General features: G+C 40.6%; 1 protein-coding gene across 17 annotated transcripts in view; it reads right to left on the reverse strand.

The window, feature by feature from the left end:
* afdna (afadin, adherens junction formation factor a) overlaps nucleotides 1-19,990 on the reverse strand; it is a 109,906-nt gene extending 89,916 nt beyond the window's left edge. For 13 of the 17 annotated variants that reach the window (XM_061051610.1, XM_061051609.1, XM_061051607.1 and 10 more), the window contains exon 1: nucleotides 19,694-19,989. In XM_061051610.1, the coding sequence (XP_060907593.1) occupies nucleotides 19,694-19,795 (102 nt within the window). In that variant the 5' untranslated portion in view covers nucleotides 19,796-19,989. Of the gene's footprint in view, nucleotides 1-19,693 lie in introns of all 17 variants that reach the window. The other 4 variants (XM_061051597.1, XM_061051594.1, XM_061051601.1 and 1 more) reach the window with 1 other exon arrangement.
* Nucleotides 19,991-21,252: the final 1,262 nt, after the last annotated feature.

A 21,252-nucleotide genomic window follows, 5' to 3' on the forward strand; every position in this document is an offset into this window, starting at 1 on the left:
CAAACAAGACTCTTTCTGCAGTCTTATAAAGAGAGAACATTTCCTTCTGACTGGTCAGTTTGGACGCATAAACAAAATAACTACCACCACATGTGTTTGTATCAGCCGCTACAAAGTCATATCAGTCTGACTCCAGTGGAAATGTTCAAACTAACTGCGTAATGAGAGGAGGCGTTCACTTCTGCTCCATTTACTGATATTCTCGCCCTCATTCTCATTCACTATAAAAAAAAAAGAAAGAAAGAGAACAGAGAGGCGGTCAGAGAGAATAGAGACTTCAGAAAAAGGGCCGGAAAGGTCACACATGCTTCTGGGCGTGTTTGTGTGTATCCCTCTGTGTGCATGTACAAGACAGATCAATAACAGTCTGCAGTGGTTTACAGTGGGGGCTGGTTAAACACCGCACCTTGTGATCAGGGCTATGGAGTTACACACAAACATGAGTGCACACATTCGAGTGTGAGCACAAGCGTGACCTTAGCAGGCGTTTTTGAAGGTCCCAACGTGCAGGGAATGAAGAAGAACCCTTAAGAATGCAGTGTGCACACATGCCTGCACACACACACACACAAAAAACACTTGGGATGAGGCGCTGAATTATGCAGGTCCGCCCACATCTCTCTCTCTTAGCCTTGGAGTGACTTTGGTGCACAACATGAGGAGGGGGGAATAATTACAAACTACAGGACTGACTGACCAGTCAAACAGTAACCAGATGGTGGACTGAGTCAGGATGTCTGCAGGTCCACAAGAAGTCCTAATACGTCCCTTTTTTTGATTACCTGCTGTATACCCAAGGCCTCTGCAGTAATTAACTGCTGTGTAATGTCGCCTTTGTAGCCATATTCACACAGGAACAGCATTATCTGGGGGTCCTATTAACATTTTTAATAAGCACAGAGGTCGCCTGTGGGTCTAATCCTGTGTGAATCTGCCATGTCAGTAATCTGCGAAGCAACAATTCTGCAGCAAATTAGCTCCGATTTAGAGGTCATGGGATAACATTAGTCCCATGCAGTGTATTTGAAGGAGCTTTTTTCTGGTTTTGATGCGTTGTGAGAATGATTACAGCTGCAGTGACAGTTTTTAATGACAGCTCTAAGGCATGTTGGGAACAAATTCTTGTGAATCATTTAGCTACTCAGCATGAAGGCTGATGTGGAGAGGGTGCAATCTCAAATCTAGAATACAAGGAACATTTTGATATCAAGCAATCAATCTGAACAAAAATGAAAATTAGATCAAGAGCTCTTCGCTATAGCTCAAGATCCTTTAAAGAAGTGGATAATTGCTCTGCATTTAATGAAATGCAAATGTTTAATTGGAACTTTTTTCTAAAGCACAATGAAGCTAAACTAGATTAGACTTCCGAACTTTAAAGTAAAACAGCAGTTTCATAAATACATACAAAAAACAGAGTCCTTCTACTGAAGACTGTGAAATGCAACAGAAACAATACTGAATTATCAAGTTTGTATTTTCATATTTGAGTAAGTGTGCAGATTGATTTTTTACATTAAGTGCTAGGATGATAAGGTGTTGGAAAAACTGAACTATAGTTGTCACAATGTCCTGACAACCGAAGAGAAAAACTTCAAGATAATTCAAGTTTTAAATTATACACCAAGCGTTAGCAAAAATAGATTCAACTTGCAATCACTTAGGGGTATCCCAAAAGCCGCAAATGCACACATTTCTAATGTTGGCACAAGAGCTTGGTGATAAATATAGTCCGTCAAAGAAATGTAAAGTTAGGATGAAGGACGATGATAACATTATGAAATTCAGCAGAGCAATTTTTCCATCATATTTGGTAATTACAGTATTGACCTGCCAACTGTTCCCTGAGCTCCTGTAGTTCATAGCACGTAAAGAGTTCTCCTTTGATAAAATATAAATAGAGCATTTACTTGAACGAAGATATTCTGAAGCCATATTGCCCAGTCCAAGATGACATTTTTGGAAGATGAATTTACTACCCATTGATAAACAGATGCATCATATTGTCTGCCTCAAAAAAATGTCAACAAACACTGATATCCAAATTCTGAGACATTAATTTGTGCTTGCCCACTTAAACATTCTGCTTCCTCCAAACACCAACAGCCGACACTCCTGTTAAAAGCACCCACCAAAGGAACCCAACACCCACAAGCTACTGACCGTTGCTAGGGCAACCACTTTACAGCTGGGTGTCAAATTGCCACGGCGCTGGTATGCAGGCCATGCCCAGTTCTCCGGTGTCAGTCGGACAAACTTGGAAAGCGGGAAGCAAAATATGCTGCAGCGGTAAAAGTTCATCATAAGCCTGGCTTCATTTAGTTCAAATGTTCAGAATTATTCATACTAAGCTTCCTGATAAGAGCCTTCTATTGAGAGCGGGGGGAAAAGACTCTCAGGTCCAGGCATGACTACTCGAAATCCTCACTAATACTGGAAAATATTTCAAATATCTTCTCCTGACAGATCCATCAGATCATCTTCATCTTCTGGGTCTCGCTCTCTTTCTCCTAGCCGACTCAAATCTGACAACTCTGATGAGTAAATCCAGGTCTGAACAAGGATATCAGAGACCAAGGTGGTTATGTAAACAAACCAACTTTTTTATCAACCATGAAAGTGCCACCTCTACCATCAAATATCCCCTTTCTGTCTGTGGCTCTTCAACAGAAAGAAACTTTTTAAACAACTTAAATGGTTGAAGAAAATGGAGTTACATTTGAGTCCTTTTCTCAAACTGTCTGTAGTAGACTTCTAACTGGCACTGAAAAATACATGGTGGCGCCTTGATGAAAGTTGCAGATATCCTGAAACTGATGCAACTGATGCCACAAGTATCCAAATTAGCACATGACATCATGTGGCCTTCCCCAGAAAACACCAGTTTCGAGCAGGAAAAGTCCTGGTCTGAGCTGAATTTCCACATGCGCAGGATTTACTTCAGCAGGACGTTGCAGAAAATGCTCAAATACTTTCCACTGGTTGGCTAAATTGCCTGGTATCACTGACAGCATTATGTGGTGAAAACACTGATGGATAAGTGTGCTGCATTTGCATCAGGCGCTGCCTCCTTAGACAAACAACTGACCAGGAACAGTACCTCTGGCTTCAGCCTCTCCCATCTACAAAAACATACGCAGCAACATCCAGGGAAACAGATAGACCTGCTCGACTGAAAGCACATGAAAATGCAAAACACAAACTTAGCAAAATGTTACATTTGTCTTTCTTTTTTCCCTGAGACAGATGTACAACTAAACCCAGAACTTCAAGTACACACACATACACAAAAACACACACATACACACACAGCCTGTGCTTGCGTCAGCAATGTCAGCCCCAGTCACACATCACCACTGTCCCGCTGCACCGCTGTGCATTTGTGCGAGTGTAAAATGTGTGTGTGTGTGTGTGTGTGTTGAAGCCAGTCTTATGAAACAGGGTGGACAGCTCAGATCAACAAATATGAGCGGGTGGAGCAGTGTGTGTAGGGAAGTCCCAAGCACACCGAGGTCACCCACTCAGTATTATTGTTTTTTGTATTTTTTCTTTTGTGATTCTCCGCCAGGTCGTGTCAGGCGGGTGGGGTTGAGCTGTGAGACAGGGCGAGGATGGGCTACAGCTCCAGTGGGGGTCAGGAGAGGGCTTCTAAACACCAGCTGATGAGGGGAGTGGAGTCAGAACAAACAGAGCCTCTTTGAATCATTTGGCATCTTCAGCCTGCAGCACCTGCATGTTTCTGCAGAGATCCCAAAAATACAGTCAGTACATATTTTGCTGCAATGTCTGTTTTAGATTTTGTACAACTGAATGAGTCGGACATTTGGACGTAATCTGTATTGTTTTGCCTGGAAATTGGAAAGAATATGAACTGCATTTCATGGATTTATGTTAGAAGGCTGGCCCACACTAAAATATTTTTTTAATCTGATTCAGATTCTCTTAACAAGAGTCCAACGAAGTCCCTCTGCACGTCTGCCGTCATTAGTTTGTTATGCTGATACTTTTCACAGGCCAACAAACTCCAAACCAGCAAACATTTCAACACTCAAACCAAGCACCAAAAAATGTTGTGGTCCATGTTCTAAAAGTTGTGCAATGTCACTTGTGTTTTGTATGCGAGGCCTTTTTTTATGCTGGTGATTGAGTTCAACCAATCAAAAAGCATCACACCCGAGGGCAGTTTTTCCAGCCAGTAGTGTTTAGTAGACATTGGCCTTCAAAGTCCTAAGAAAATTGTATGCGTTATTTCAAATACAAACTACATTTTTGATCTTACAGCTATTGCAACATTTCCAAAAATCCTTTTTAAAACTCTAATCACATTTACAAGTGCCTCTTTATATCACCTTAGTAGGGCTACAACCAATGGTTCCTATTTTGAAAGACAAGTCAATTAAATAGTAAGTAACTTCTTCAAATGTCTTGTTTCAGTAGCAGCAAGCTATGCCCATCATCACAGGCAGTTTGTTGGTATTTCTGCTTCAATATGTACCAAAACATTCAATAAACTGTCAAAAACATGAGCTGTAACTTTATTTTCTGTGAGTCAGCTATGAGATATAGTTTCAGTTTCAATATCTGTTAATTAATGACAGCTCTCTAATATACCTCATCTCTCATGACAGCTGGGATCGGCTCCAGCTCCCCGCGAACCCGATCGAGAAAAGCGGTATAGATAATGGATGGATGGAGGTTTCATGAAGGCTTCTTTCAGTCTACTTTGAATTGTATGTTTTCTTTCCAGGATGCTTAAAACAAGAGAAGAAGCTCCTGCGATTTCATTGTAGTCAAATTGGCGGTATATGGACATTTAATAGCTAGCAATTAAAAAGGCTTGTTAACATTTTCAAGTCTTCCGTAATGGATTTTCCTTGTGTGACTGTTACAAGGCCCCACTGGCAATATAGAAGGTTGAAACTGTTTCTTTTAATAACGTTTACAGACAAATAAAATAAAAGAACAAAGAAATGAACAATAAAGTTGTTTTGAATGGCATACTTTTTTTAATTTACCACCCAAATGTAATATTTTGGTCTCAACGCTGCTGCCACCTCCCTCTGACCACACACAAACCGCCAACATGTGGCAGACAATAGGTTTTCCTCCCAGTCACTACACAGACCGTCCCTCCTTGTTTTCCCTCCTTGTGGGCCACGACTTAGACATTGATCTGCAGCAAAGCACCATGGGAGCTGGTAGCAAGCGGCGCTAAACACTCAGTCATTGGTCCCTGATTGCTGTCTGATCCTGTGAGGTCACCGTGGGGTTACTTCTTGTGTGATTGGCCCGTGGGGAGGCAAGTGGGCTTTGATGGACAGGTGAGAGAGCGAATCAGCAGCTTGACGGGAGGAGGCAGACCAATGGCGGCCAGAGGAGAGGAAAAAAGGGGCGAGGCGGGTTAGGAGGTGAGCCGGGGCCTCTGAGGGATTAACACAGTCTGACAGGCAGGCTGGGACAAACACACACACATAAACACACATGTACACACACACACGCACACACACACACATGCAGCTTTTAGTGCGGGCTGCTCTGCTGAGCACACACAATACACTGCTTGTTTTAGAACAAGAGGAAAGAGAGAAAAGAGAGATAAGAGAGAGGCCAAATCACAGAGAAGGAATGTGTGCAGAGAGCAGTGAGAGAGCGAGATTATGAACCACAGGTGCTTCCCAACTCATGTGAAACTCCCGCTGTGGCTCTAATGCGAATTCCATGACTCCTCCATGACTTTTCCTAATTGTTCTTCCTCTCTGAAAGGCCTGGACTCCATCCAGGTTTCACTGAAACCTCTCTACTGCAACAGATTTGAAACTAGCTGTAAAAAAACACACCCAAAAAAAAAAAATGTATTCCAGGGCAAAATTCCCCAATTTCCACAGAGACTAAATCTTATTACCTGACCTTCTCTGTCTGGTATTCTCCACTCCAAACTCCATTTGCATTCCAGGAATTCCAGGACTCAGTGGGGACCCTGAAACCTATGACATATTACCCATTTGGATCCTCACATCCCACACACACACCCACCCACTCTTACAGAAAGCATGCTGATGTGTTATTCTGAACTGCTTAGGGAGGCTCCTTTACGGAGCGCTTTACATTTATTGATCAGATCCCAGCGGCCCATCTCGGAAAATTAACAGCCTCCGAAGTGGAGCGAGGCTTCTGCTAGAATGGGGGAGTTTAATTTAAGGCTTAAAGAACCTCTAAATTAAAGTAGGAATCAATTGCCTGATACATCTGCTACCTAAACAAATGTGTAAATAAAAACTGTGGGATACTACAGCACATTTTTTAAACAGGGACAACTTCTCATTAAAGACAATCACTTTAAGCTCCGATCATTTCGCAGCAATGTGATTTCTAATGTTTTCAAGGCTTACATTTGAGTTTGGGATATACCTCTGTTGCTGTTTTTGCATCAGCTGCTAAATAACTCCTGTGTTATTGTATCTCTGATCTCTAAAATACACAGAGTAGGTCAGGTTGGGTTTGATGGCACATGCTGAAAAATGAAATCTACCTGTAATAAGCTGTTTTTGGCCTCTTCATAGTCAGCTAAAACAGGTCTCTTCAAATCATTTTAATTTTTCTCATCATTTCTGGACAAGCTAAACAAATTAATACATTTAAATAAGATCAATAACTAGATGTGACATTTTCCATTTTGCTAAACTTTCCATAAACACCTAGTTATTTTTTGTGATGAATAATTTGTGTATAATGTAATGAGGGAAAGAACCATAAACAGTTGCAAAGTCACACACGGCATACGTTTCATAGTGTTACAAAACTGGTTGTTTTCACTTGATTTCCTCTCACCAACCCACCGTCATCCTACCAGGAGCTAGAGTAGTCAACGTTTTCAGTACTTGTCAATACCATGTGTTTTGAAACAAAACAATATTGGTAATTTTAATGATTGATAGTATGAACACGAGACAAAACGTTTTAAAAACCTACAAATCTTTAGTCACTTTTTGGACCAATAGTTGCAACAGGTAAGAGAGAGAGAGAGATCCCTTGCTCAATAGATACAGTCTGCATCAAGGGGAACGCCCACAAAACGTCACATATGGTTCGCGCTGAGGGGGAAAACAAATCTCTAGACACAATGCTAAAGGGCTGCTGTATGCCCTTGATCACTACAAATAAACTGAAAAATCTAAATCTAAGGTTTAATATTTTACCCAAACGAAACACAGAGCCGAGTAGGAGAGACGGGAGGACGAGCTTAGTCGCCAGTGGGATCCAAAATTCAAATGTGTATGTCTGTAATCAGCAGTGCAGCACCGCATTAGAGTTACATTAAAAGTAATTTTCAACTTATCCAAACTGTGTAAGATTGTTTCAGGGGGGCCATGTATGTTGGATTAATAGTAAAAAGGCAAGTAAAATACATCCCACGCTTTGCAAACTGAGCTTTGCCTTAGACTAATACTTGTATTTCTGTTGCCCTGGTTTTCCATACAGGTACTGCTACCAGGATGAGCATCAAAGGAGGTATCACACCCTTTGTATCACGCAGTATTCAGCTGCTTAACAATCTCCAATCATACAGTGTGAACTTTACACTCTGCACTTTCTATTTAACTTGCTACTGAAGTCCCTCATTTAATCATGTGATGCTTTAATGTGTTGTTATGAGCTCTCCTGTAAATGTTTGTTTGTATTGCATTTTAAAGCTTTTGGTGCAAGGTAAATTCCCCTAGGGCAATAAAGGTTTAACTCCTTCCTTTAGATTTTTATAGAATTATTATTAAGTTTACATATCTGGTGTCGTGACAGCCCTACCAGGCACCATATCCGACCTTACATTCAACTTTTACAGACACGTCTTATCACACACTGTCTCACCCATAACACTCACACTGAATCACTCTACAGGAGGATGAAGTGGACTTCCTAACAAGCTGGGAAAAAAAAAACAGTGGTGATAAATATCCTGGCTGTCCAGAGTGACCCTCATCCTTCTTTTTAACAGGCAGCAGCCAATAGAGCGAGGCCAGCTGCATTAATTACAGTGAGCAATGGGGCTGAACAAAGATTGGATCCTGAACTGAAAAGGTTACACTACACAGCACTAACACTAAGCAGATAGAGAAATTCAGTTTTATGCATACAGGCAGAAACACCACAGCTTTTTTTTCTAAGAGCTGAACTTAACATGACAGAGCAGCAAGGTCAAATCATTCCTGTTTGTCGTCTGTTTGTGTGTATTTTTATGTGTTTTTGTCAGATATGTGTGTCCGAGGTAGGTCATAACTCTGCTGGACAAGCCTATAAGTCCTGATCCTTTGCCCTGTTTCGTAATAAAGCGCCGTATAGAAATGACTCATGCGTACACACACAAACACACTCAAACTGGTCGCCATAAAATGTGACATACAGCACAGTTACAGCTTCAACTGGTTGGGCTGTCAGGCAGACACTTGGCAAAACATAACAGCAGGAGGAAGGACACAGGTGGACACATGAAGTGGGCCAAATTATATAAAGGAGGTGTGACAAACCAGGAGCAGAGCATCCAGTTGCTTACTCGTTCAAAGTATGTGGGAATACATTATGATGGGGGCAGAAATTACAAACCAACAATGACAAGTAACTAAATAAATATGTGCTGCTAACACAAGAGTAAAGAATGCGTAAAAAGGGGGAAATGTTAGTGAAACTGGTGCATCTCTTCTTCTACCAATCTGTGTTTACATTTACCAGGAGTGCTGATAAAGCTGCTTTCTATTTACATCTTCCAAAGCCTTTGCAGATTTGCAAACGGTGAGTTATTAATTCACCTTTTACAACTACATTTTTCATATTCTCTTTCCCCTATAACAAACTCTAACTGGAAATATGGAAAAGGAAAAAACGTGGAAGCTGCAGCAGGCTGATCATCACAGTGACTGTGGTCTCCACAAAGCCGCCACATTGTTAAAGAGTCCACATTAGACCCTAAATTCACTCAGGAAGGGGTTTGAGCTGCTTCCTAGTAAGATGTTGAGATAGTAAAAGATGGATCTGCTCCATCCTTCTATGATGCAGACATATATTTTTCTCTCCTCTGAGGAGAAAGGGATCATAAAAATTGCCACTTGGGTATTTTCAACGATAATGTCAGCTGGAGTAATACTCTTCTTGTCCCTGTCCCTGAGACTCTGGTGATTTCAGCACACTTAATTCTACAGAAGACGGCATGCTGAGTGGTTGTAGCATCAATCTCATCCCAGACCAGTTCAAGATAAATGCTCTGTGTGAGTAAGGGAGAGATTACAAACATCACCTTCTGAACATGAAAAGGCTTGATTTATACTTAACAACACTGTTGCCTACATGTGGTTTACAGTGTTTAAAGCATTTATACTTTTGCCCCGATTTGTCTACCTGCTCCTCAGTGAAACACCTATATCTTTATTACATGCATCTAAAACCTATCCCTTCATGTTGGATGAGGAGAAATTAATTAATTCGACTGAAATGACTACAACACAAAAACAATGCAGCCACAATATGCCTGCAACACCAATCTAGTTCTAGCTTTGTGTTGAAGTCTACAAGCTGTAGCAGCTAACAACAAACTAGCATCAAGCTCAGTGGACCAACCAGAGCTGCAGCAGTTTGCGTTGGTGTGAAGTAGTTATATTCTGGGGAGATGCAGGTCAGCATGCATATACCTGATCTAAAAATGTCAATTCATCACACAGGGTAAAAAAAGGCTTCATGAAACCCAAACCCTGTGAAACCCAAAAAGGGGTGTTAATTAGATTTGTGATCCAAAAATAACATATAATGTAATGTAATATATATAACAATAAAAAGTATAACATGGGCCTGAGCTTAAGAAGGATCTTCCTCAGGCCTAGAGAATTATCACATCTAAGAACTGAAACACCTCGATGAAGGTGACACACTCAACCACCCACCCATCTGTTACTCAAAGTGCAGCAAAATGAGCAAGCACTGAACGCTGCTCACTTCAAGTCCAGAGCTGCGTCATAGAAAAAATCTTATGATAAAAAAAAATAAAAAAAGACGCATGAAGAAAACATGCAAACACAACTATCATCACCTGTGAAAAATAATCACACTTCTTTAACAAGCCTGTCAACCACAGAGTGTGTTTGAGAGAGAGTGGGGGGGGGGGCTCTTTAGCTGAGCTCCTGTAGTCTGTGCTCATCACAACCACAGCGTTACCATGGTGACACAGGCAGCCAGCTCATGACATGATCAGCGCGAGACAGCAAGAGGAAGGGAGGGTATGGCATGATGCACACAGGGGGACAATACAAACAGAGACAAATGCACTGAGCCATTTCTGTGTGTGCGTGTGCGTCCATGCATGAGTGTGTGCGTGTGTGACCTCATGGTATTGTAGTTGTGGCTGAGGCCAGCAGATTTGTTAACCAGGCCTCCACTGTGCTGCTGCCAAACATGCTGCTACCATCGCCAGCTGCTGCTGAAAACAGGTACACGCTGCAGACGGATACTGACCTTTCAGTCACAGTCAGACACCACACAGACAACAAACTTTCTCCCCGTAATGACGGATATTTCTTGGCTCTACACAGATTCTTTTCACAAAGATGTTTCAGCTCCGTGTGCTACAAAACAAACTTCCCTGCATCTGAGCATCAGTTAATTGCATCGTATGGTTTACTTTCTTTCTAAGGATATTCAATTAATTGCATCTTGGCATCTTTCATAAAGCAGAGTGCGTGGGAGGAGCAAGGCAAAAATAGGGTCGAGCAATGTGCCAAATATCTACCTTGCAACAACATGCTGTCAAGTAGAGCGAAAACAAACTGTTAATTAACTGCTGGCATGATAGACAGATAATTCTGTGTTTTTTGAAGATCCTGCAGCTCCAGCTTTGCCTCTTGTAGTTTTGTATGCAAGATGCTATCTTCTTGACCTTGAAGCAATGACTGACAGCTGAATTGACATTAAAATAATAATGAGTTGTAGGGCCGAGCAACATATCAAGTTTTTAAGATACATAGATATATTTTATGCAACAGGGTCTATATTGTTATACTTACTACTCCAACAAAGTTCCTAAATGTAAAATGATCTGGTTATTCAACTCAGTCTTCTTCAAAAAGGTATTTTCCTCCCTCTACTCAAATGTATTAGCAAGGCAAGATAGAAGAAACAAAAACTGTATTTATATACTGTATATACATGTCCTTTTAGCAACAATCAAGACAAAGGCACATAGTAGTCAATGGCCATACATGATCAATTATGCCATCATGTCTTCACAAACAAAATAGTTTGCAGCACCAAATCAAAGCTGACCCAGTATGCTAACAATAGCATTAGTGCCCCTGTTACAAAAAGAGTTGTATGTCTGGAGATGTGAGATCAGGAAAAGTCTGGTGGAATAAAATAAAATCTGATCCTGCATCAGTCTGAAAACAACCCAGTCATTCCACCTACAACCACAGGAAATCGGTTATCTCCATACAACACACACTTCCTGTTGGCTTCCTGCTTCCTGTGCTGTAGGAAAAACTGTGGAGGGAGGGGCCGCTGATGTGAAGTCTGGCTACATGTTGCATTCATGTCCCGTAGGAAAGAGGGTGGATATGGACTTCCTACTAATAACTGTTTTAAGGAAGTCAGTCCTTTGCACAAAAAACACCCTTACCTGAATTTTCATAATCAGAAGTTAACTAAAAGTCATTTTACTTGCAGGTAAATTGTTGTGTCGTTTGTTTAGCATTTCATGACAAGGGTGCACAAGGAGTAAACTGAAGTGCACACGGGGAACTTGCGTGACATGTTGCATGAAGAAGGCAAATAATTGCTTTCTTTGCCTGCCATCCTTCTGTTTTTGTATCCCAACAAGAAGCAAACGCTACAAACGCTTCAGGCTACATCCGCACTAATAGGTTTTCATGTCAAGACGTATAACTTTTGCTATGTTAATGCCTAGCATCTACAGTACCACAGTGTTTCAGAGCCCCTCAAACTGAGACTTTTCAACATGTTTTAGTGCGTAGGTGCAGATATGGAGACTTTCGCAAACCATGACACAACACAATATTTGCTCGTTCATTGGGTCTTGACATTTATAATAACATGTCCTCCTCAAGTCCTCGCAATCCTGTCATGTCAATGTTTTATTGGAGAAAACAACCACCTCGGCAGGCAAAACACAACATGAAAAAAAGCAATGAAAGAAGCTGCTGATCTCATATTCAAGGATAAGTTGTGCATTTTTCATTTCAACTACTTTGAACATGCATGGAAGGGAAGCTATTATTTAAGTGATTACTGTACCTAGCAGCATTCTCAGTCCTTTATGATGCAGCAATGTTTTCAGTTTGCGTCTCTACACCAGTACATGCATGCCCAGTGTTATCGTGCTTAAGCACTGTACGGGACAACTTTGCCTTGTGTTAGTGCGCTTAGCCATGTGAGAACATAGATTTGAAACGTTGCTAAAACACGTGGAAGCACAAGTAGAAGTCCTAGTCACCAAATATTTGGCCATTTGCTGTTTTTAATAATCAAAAAATGTGAGCCTACTCCCGCACACTGTCTAAATTGCACAAGTATGTCGGTACAGAAACATTGCCAATATATTGTGGCAACTTAGAGAGGACTCTCTCTCTCTCTATTTTTGGTTAAAAATATGATTGAAGATCTGTAGTGTGTTTTAAAGCTTCTGTAATTTTCAATACCATCAATAATTTCTTTTTTCTAGATCCTTGCTTGTGTTGTTCTTGCTCTCTGATGTACGTCGCTTTGGATAAAAGTGTCTGTTAAGTGAATTGTAGAATTGTAATTAAATCAATAGAGGTTACACTGCATTAATGCATTATCCACAAACGTAGTTGGGGTAGTGCATTAAACTAATGTCTTAGGTATGCACGATCTTCCACCAAGCCTATTTAGCCTGTTTTGCAGCTACGTCATGTGCAGCGATGTTAACTGAGCTGTTACATTTCATAAAACTCCCTCATGACTTTTGCAACTATTTTAGCCATATTGTCATCAATTTCAGAGACAAATTAAAAAAAAAACATTTAAAAGACTAAAAGAAAAACCAGACCAATGAAACAAAAGGAGAAAAAATAATTGAAAACCTGTCCGCCTACCAAAAGTTGTAAAGCTATTAATACGCCACACATAATTGAAGAATAAAAATCAGGAAAAGTGTGCTTCCAGGATGCTTGCGGTCAGCTGACTTGTTAAAAAGAAAATCCTTTCCACGCTGTGTTAACCCTTCTCTGTCCTCCAGCCTGGTAGTTCAGCTCCAGCCAAAGGGATGTTAAAGTACGTACTCTGACATCATACTTGCTTTAATTTTCCAACTCTGCAGCGACTTAAAAGCTCTTTAAAGTCTATTTAAAGGAATTTATTCTTTTTAATGCCTTAAATTTAGATCTAATACTTTTTTTTTCTGTCTTTTTAAGCTCCTGCAGACACCCAGACACTCCGGCATCCTCTAAGTCTGTAATCTACAGGCTGACACGCAATCAAGCCACAGCAGCAGGAATGTATAAGCAAAGTTGGCAGCTTTTGGAGATCTTAAGAGGTTGGCGTTTATTGGAGTTGATTTAGTGGAGAAGACGGTCTTGGTTCAAGGCAGGATCAATCGAGAACTGGATGGAGAAAAAGGCTGCCATGTCAGTTTTTAAAACCATAAGCTTCCGGTTTGAAAGTGAAATAAAAATGCTATCGTTAGCTCTCTAGTCTTCTCGCCTGCAAAACACACAAATAGAGGTGTGTTTATTTGGCTCTCACATAAACACAAAGCTTTCCATGATTAAGAGTTACAGACAGGATCTTATGATTCAGCATCTATCATCTAAAACAGTGGTTCTCAACTGGTCTAGCCTCAGGAGGACCCACCACCAACCTTCTTCATGAAAAATCCCAAAACAAACTTCTCGGACCTCAGGCAGTACAAAACATGTGACAAAACAAAAAAACATGTTTAAGAGCACTTCATGGACTTTTGTCACAATCTTTTTCCCAAGGAAAATGGCTCCACAACCTACTTTTAGGTCCCGACCCACCAGTTGAGAACCACCCATCTTAAGGAAATCTCACATATAGTGGCAGTGACCATCTCACTTTACCAAACATCAAACTGCAACAGCCAGGGAGTACAATAAACTAATATAGACATCTATATTGCCTGCCTCTCTAACAACAAGGCTGCTTATAATACCTGGATTAAACAGAACTACCCACTAACTACAACACTTCCTGCCTGAATGCCTAACAAGTGGTTGTAAGGTGATACACATCGTCCTCTCCCTACAGCCCTACCAATATATTCAGTCAGCTGATAATTTGGGCCAATCCGTCTTGTATTGGTATGTAAAATTTTGATATTTCACTTAAGGTAAACTTAATCTGCAGAACATATTTTTCTGAATACTATGCTCGGTTTGCTTAAAAAAGGTCCTGACCTGTAGTTTGTCCAGCAAAAGGTGCTTCAACACTCTCAGCTCATATAGCAGAGCACCGCAGCTGAGCAGACTGGGGACCGCAATACAAATAATAGAAATCATCAAATTACGCTAAATAATCTTTAATAAAGCCTTCACAATGCATGGTTGTATTTGTGCAAAATTGGTGCTAAATCCACATAGAAAAGGTCTTCTTTCATTCCCACTTTTAAAAATCACTATTTCAAGTGGCACCGGTGGCCTAGTGGTTAGTTTGCACACCCAATGTAGCTCTCCAAGCGTGCAACCCAGGTCCTGATCCTTTCACACATCATTCCCCACTCTCTCCCTGATTTCTGAACCTGACACTGTGCTGTAAAGGGGCATATTTTAAAAAAGACACTATTTCAGGAGCCTTATTAGTAATCTGTTTTTTTTCTCATCTTAAATCAGTATTGTTTTATCTCTAAAAAAACAATATCAGTCAGGCTTTGCTATCTCTGTTGTTAATCTTGCACTTTATACAATGTCTGCTTGTCCTGCACAGTGTGCGTCAGTATGCATTGTTCATGTTTTTATTTAGATGTGCCTCTGACACGTTTGTTTACGGTTTGCTTAGGCTCATGCTTCCCTCGTAGCAGAGCTTATGAATAAAAATAAAATAAACAACCAGTAAGATTTCCTCCAGAAACTTGCTTTTCAATTCCAAGTTCCTGAGACGGCACTTTGAGGTCGACTCAGCTCTGGAAGTTATATTTAGGTACAATCTTGACAACAACTTCTCAGCTATGCGCAGCTATTCAAGCACCAGGAAAATACTGGATATCAGCTGTCAACACAAACTCTTCATCCACATGAAACACATTTTGTGGTGGGGAGGATTTCTACAGACGCTACTCACAATCCTAAAGAAGCACTCAGCTTGTCTTCAAACAGGACCGAGAGCATCATTATTAGTGTGACATGTTGAGTTGTTCAATGCTACCAAAATGTGTCATCATGTACTTACACTCAGGCTTCAAAATAAGATGCTATATAAACCTTTAGCACCAGTTTTCACCTGCAGGGCTATCAATTAAGAATTAATACATAGAAACATTCTGCATTTAATGAGCCTAGTACTTACTGGGTCTAACTAAATTACAGTTTTTAATGTAATTAAAACAACAAATGTATGCAAGTTCTGTATCTAATGCTTGTTTTGGTATAGTATGAAACAACAACATCGACTGTTAGTTTCACACAGAAATCAATCAGGTATTTTGAATAAATGTCCTGCGTTTCTTTGACACATCCATCACATCCACAAGCAACACTTTTCTGCTCGTCCTGCAATCTCACCGAACTTATATGAACATCAAAACCTCTGAGAAAGATGACAGCGTCAAAAAAGGGCGTTTGGGGTGCTGGTTTTGCTCAGTTAATAGATAAGGGCCTCATATACAGAGGCTATAGCCATCAACATAATGGCCACCACCGGTTTGACTCCCGGCCTCGGCCCTTTGGTGCACTTCAACGAGGGCTGAACGATCGGTTTTATCATTGCTATTGTGATGCACAATAATATACACACTGCAGGACATGAGATGTCAGAAGAGGGCTGACACTTTTGTGATTTTTGGCGCAATGAAAACCATTTTTTTTTCATTTTCATGAGTAATCTTCAGGAAAAGTCCGTCTGATATCACCGTCATCAGCAGTGAGAGAACTGACCAATGTGCATGCAGTTTGTATGTCACTTAGGACGAGGCGATAAATCAATTTGAAAGATGGATTGTATTTGTGGTCTAGGAGGATTTTCCAGAATTTAAAATCTAGATTTCCTCTTTAATTTACTCAGCCGCTTCCCTTGGGCTCTCATAGTTCACATCCTCCCCCCTCGTTTATACTTCCTACAGAGTGGCTGAGTGGCCCGAGGTATTTGCCACCCAGACACAAGTATTTTTCTGAAGTTGCTCTGCCTCAGCTGTACTTTTGCTGTAAACTGAAACTTCATAGTGCACTTTAAAACAAGCTTACAGCTCACATGTTAACCTGAAAAGAAAAGGTTCAGGGTACTTTAATAATCCTCGAAGGGAAATAGAGTTTACTTTTGTCTAATTTTTACTGATAAAATAAATGTGAAACTTTTAGTCATTTCATTTAGCATTCTTTTTTAGAAGAAAATAAATTGAATATTATTGAAAATCAATCAAGTTTGGAGTTTTATTTCTAGGTCATATCACCCAGCCTTAGTGTCCCCTTCATGGAAAAATGTACAGGCTATAGGTGATAATGTTGGCCTCAAAGATAGGCAGATGCTCAGTCACAGATTTGAGAGGAGTGTATTCCAGCTCGAAGCAGCACCCTGTCGTGGTGCGTGTGCTTGTTAATGCCGTGACCCCATATACGGACAATTGACCGGATGTGTCGTTGATTGTTTATTTTTAGCTGCTACACCTGGATCGCACAGGGTGAAGGTTTATGTGAGTCACAGGCAGCTCAAGACGATGAGCTTTCGTTTGATTAGAAGTTACAAACACGTGGCTGGTCATGTACACAAAACGTAATAGAACACGCGCCACACGTTTATTTGTTAAGTTTATGAAGAAAGTAACGTGTCGCTCAACGTGTTCGCTCTCGGGCTTCAGCCAGTGTGTGGTGAAAGTAGGAGGTGATGAGAGCAGACATCCAAAAATGACTTTAAAACCAAAATTTATAACCGTTTGATTAAAATAATTAATATTAATCAATTACATTAATAATTAATTAATGTAATTGATGAACATAAAAGAAACTGCATTTTATGTAGTTTAATTTCCTTCTTTTTAATCGTAATATCAAATCCAATATCGTTCACCCCTATTTACCATCCACCTCTCTCCATCCATCTTCCCTGTCTCCATCCAGCTGTTTTATAAACAAAGGCAGAAAAGCCAGAAAATAAACCAAAAAAAGAACGGGCACTAAAAGAGACCCTACAGTGTCATATTCTAAAGCGTTGGGCCACTGTTCAAGCTGATGTATTCGACAGGTTTGGAGTGAGAACGAGCTGATTTATGCAATGGTCTGTCTACCTCATCCCACACACACCCACACTTATCCAAAACCTAAAAAATAACACCCAGCCCTCTTCTGGGGAAATCTACACAGGCTCTTTACAAAGGGAAGCAAAGTAAACTTTCCCACCACCTTTTCATCCAAATCAAATAAACTGCTGGTGTGATGTTATCTGAATCCCATCCCATCGATTGTACTCCATCTTTCAAGCTCTGTGTTTGTTGAAAATCTGAAAAAAAAAAAAAAAAAAAGCCCCACAACTCCCGCCTTAGGGCGAGTCCCCCACGTGACACGAGTACCTGTTTATGTTATAATAAGCCTCGTCATAAGTCTCACAGCAGGGTTCACTCAGTTTGGGTTGCAAGATTAAAAAGTTTTAGAACCTTTGCTCCAGACTAATCAGCCATCCACGGCTAATCGAATCACACGAGTGATCTCACTACCCTGCCTCTGCCTCTCTCTTGAAGTTATGTTTAAATGTTTTAAAATGAACACTGTGAATCACAGGTATGAGTGTGTTGCGAATCAAATCTTGAGTAAATCTAGAGTGCGTGTTCAGCAGTATATTTCGTGCACAGCTATGCTCAGGAGAAGTCTAGACGGCGTGAAGGACACTTGTGCAGCTTGGGGGCTCTACCAGCTGACATATGGGAAGGGTGTGGCGTGGTAAGGAAGGACATGCATCTGCTTACGTTTAATCATGTTCTACTGGACTGAGCAGTCTTGAGCAGCAAAGCTAAAGCAATGCTACTTGTACAGAGGGGGGGGGCAATCATTCCTCACAGGATGGAGAGGGTTGTGAGTGCAGTATACAACGCTGGCCAACGGCTGGACAGCTTCAATCCTGATAAATTAATCGGCTCAAGAAGAGGAGAGGGGACCCTGTGGCCCCCCCCCCCTTACACCCTTATCCAAGGAGAGGTGGGGGGTGGTGAACCGCCCGCCTAAAAGAAAAGACACAGCAGCTGACGCAATCACAGTCATGGCAATAAATCAAAACTACTTAACCATGAGATGGTTGAGAGGGGTTAAGGTTAGATGGATATTGACTGTCTCCTTAAGGAGCAGAAATATCACCACAGACCTTTCTGCTGTCTTAGTAGTTTGTTACCAGAAGCATGCAGGGAGGGGTTTCTTATCCTGACATGTTGTTAGTAAACAACCACAGAGCTCCAGACGGGACATGTATAATTGCAGCCCCTGCACCTCAATATGTTGCAGGGTCAAATTATTGCTGGTCAAACGAGCAGCACGCATCAAGCTAGCTGGTGTGGGGACAATGCAGGGCAATACTGGGTCGATAAATTACACTGGCAGGAGGGGGTTTTGTAGCCCTACCTGTTGTGAGAATTTACACCCAGCATGTTGCTAATACTTTAAGCTTTTATCTGTTTGCTCTGCGTATCAAACAACCCTCCCTGTGCTGCTATAGGGTCGTCAGCCATTGCAGGCAGTGCTGCAAGCCCGCTTCACCCCCCCAGCACACACAGCTAGCATAGCTGGATAAATTATGATTTTGCGTTTAAATAGCAGTCATGTAAGCTGTACTGGGTTACCAGGAATCAGGCAGGGCTGTTTCTACTGTTTAACACAATTGCACTGTTCATGTTCGCTCCACAGGTAATGTGCTTTGCTACCTAGCTAGCTAGCCCGGATACGTGCCGTTCCCTCTTGACAACACGCCAAACTCCATTCAAAAATGTAGCAATTCGGTGCTCACCTCCCTTTCCGCACTTTTACACATTTAACAGAATTTAAATTGAAATATTCAGCAACTAGTGGCATTCGATAACAATTCGGCGTATTTATCTGGCTGTTTTTTTTAAACTGTCAACTTTAAAAAAAACAATATCCCCTGCAACTACTTGCAGCGACGCTACGTGTGTGTGATTCTCTAAATAATCGGGATTTCACTTAAATTGTCGAAAATAAATTAACCGAACAATAAGCCGGAATAAAAAAAAATAGATTTATTATAAGTTTAAAGGCTTTTGTCGTGTTAAATTTGTGTGTATATCACGATATTGTAAAATAGCCGGTTTCTGCAATGGAGTTTGGCGGAGTGATCTCCATTCACGTAAACCGAGTAAAACCACGCTGCCCACAACATTTCGGCTTTCAGCATGTTCAAGGGAAGTGTCAGCCAGTGGGTAGTTATACGGTCTCCCATTCAAACAGGGGTAGGGCCTGTGGGACCTCGGCCTCTCCTGCTAACTTCGCGGGGAAGGGAGGGGGGGGTCTCCTACCTCTGTGGGCCGGCTGATCTCGAACAGGTCGAGCCGGTTGGCGTTCCAGTGGTTGATGATGTCTGCCAGTTTCCTCCTCTCCTCCTCCCTGCTCCCCGTCATGGTGGACAGCCTCGTCTGACCCTCTCCGTCCGTCGGTGTAGTCGAGTAAAAAAAAAAAAACTCCCCGAAATGTTAGTCCACAGGAGGAGAAAACGCCGCCACGAAGTAAAAAAAAAAAACCAAAGAGCGTCAGGTGTTGCGGTTGTAACCGTCCGTCTTCTCCGCTCACCAACCGACCTGCCGTCTGATCGGTGCGTCTCTGCGCGCTCCCGATTCACCGAGGACGCGCGCCACTGTGTTAACCCTTTGAGTTCCGCTCAGCGTTGACGATGATGACGCTGCTTTCTGCTGGTCACACGCGGTGCCGTTAAAGGGTTAACGATGACTACTCACGGTAGTAAGAAGCATTACGTCAACGTTTATAATTAAGACGATTTATTTTTTCTTCTCTAATAATTAATTACTACACATGTTAACCATATGAATGTTCAGTACAGGAGTGAATTTATTCCAAGAAGATTACGAGATATATGCTCATTTTATATATCTATTTTATGTTTAATTTATGTTTTTAATAGCATATTAATAATTATGAAAGACAAACAACAATTAATACATTATACAATAATATAACGCAATATAACTATGTAATACAATATTTTAAATTACCTTAAATTCTGGAGAAGAAACGCACATTTAGAATAGAATATAATAGAATTACTTTATTGATCCCAAACTGAGAAATTGTGGCGTTACAGCAGCAGGTTATCCAACACACAATATGAGTAAAAAAAAACACAATGTTAGCAAATCTAAACATAATATAATATTAAACACAAAGTAAATAAGCACTTAAAATATCAAAACTAAGAATGTGAATATATACAACCAGGATTTAATGTATACCTCCAAACCCAATTTTACCTTCCTGTATTTAACAACATCACTTAAAAAGACCTCACTCTTTAAAATATCAGTCATTAGAATTATATTAAATGTGATGTGATTCATTTTCTTTTCATAAGTAATGATAACTATAGGGAAGGCTGCAACAGATAAGGAAAAAAAATAGGATAAAGAAGAAGAAGAAGTTATAAAATAATGTATATAATAATTATGAATAAATAAAAATTCCCGTTCCAGTTGTCTAAAATTCAACACTCTCAGAGGAAATTTACAAATGTTTGTTTGTTTGTTTTCTTTAACTTTTACTTAACTTTTTAGTCTTCTAAACATATTATCGAATTTGATATTAAATCTCCCTAATAACATAATGCACCTGCATTCAAAATACACACACAAGAGTTAGAGTGTATTCTCCTTTGAAGGTCAACATGGTTTCATCACATTGATTTTAAAAGTTTCAGGTGTGTTGTTATCACAAGAAGTATCATTCTAAAAGTAAAAGAATGTTTTATGAAATTATCAAAAGAAACATGAAAACATACATTTATGTGTGAGACCATTCTGCTGCATATTAACACTTGCACATTATAATGATGATTTGAATCTTTTAT

This window comes from Labrus mixtus, chromosome 12 (assembly GCF_963584025.1).
Source record: "Labrus mixtus chromosome 12, fLabMix1.1, whole genome shotgun sequence".
Taxonomy (NCBI): domain Eukaryota; kingdom Metazoa; phylum Chordata; class Actinopteri; order Labriformes; family Labridae; genus Labrus; species Labrus mixtus.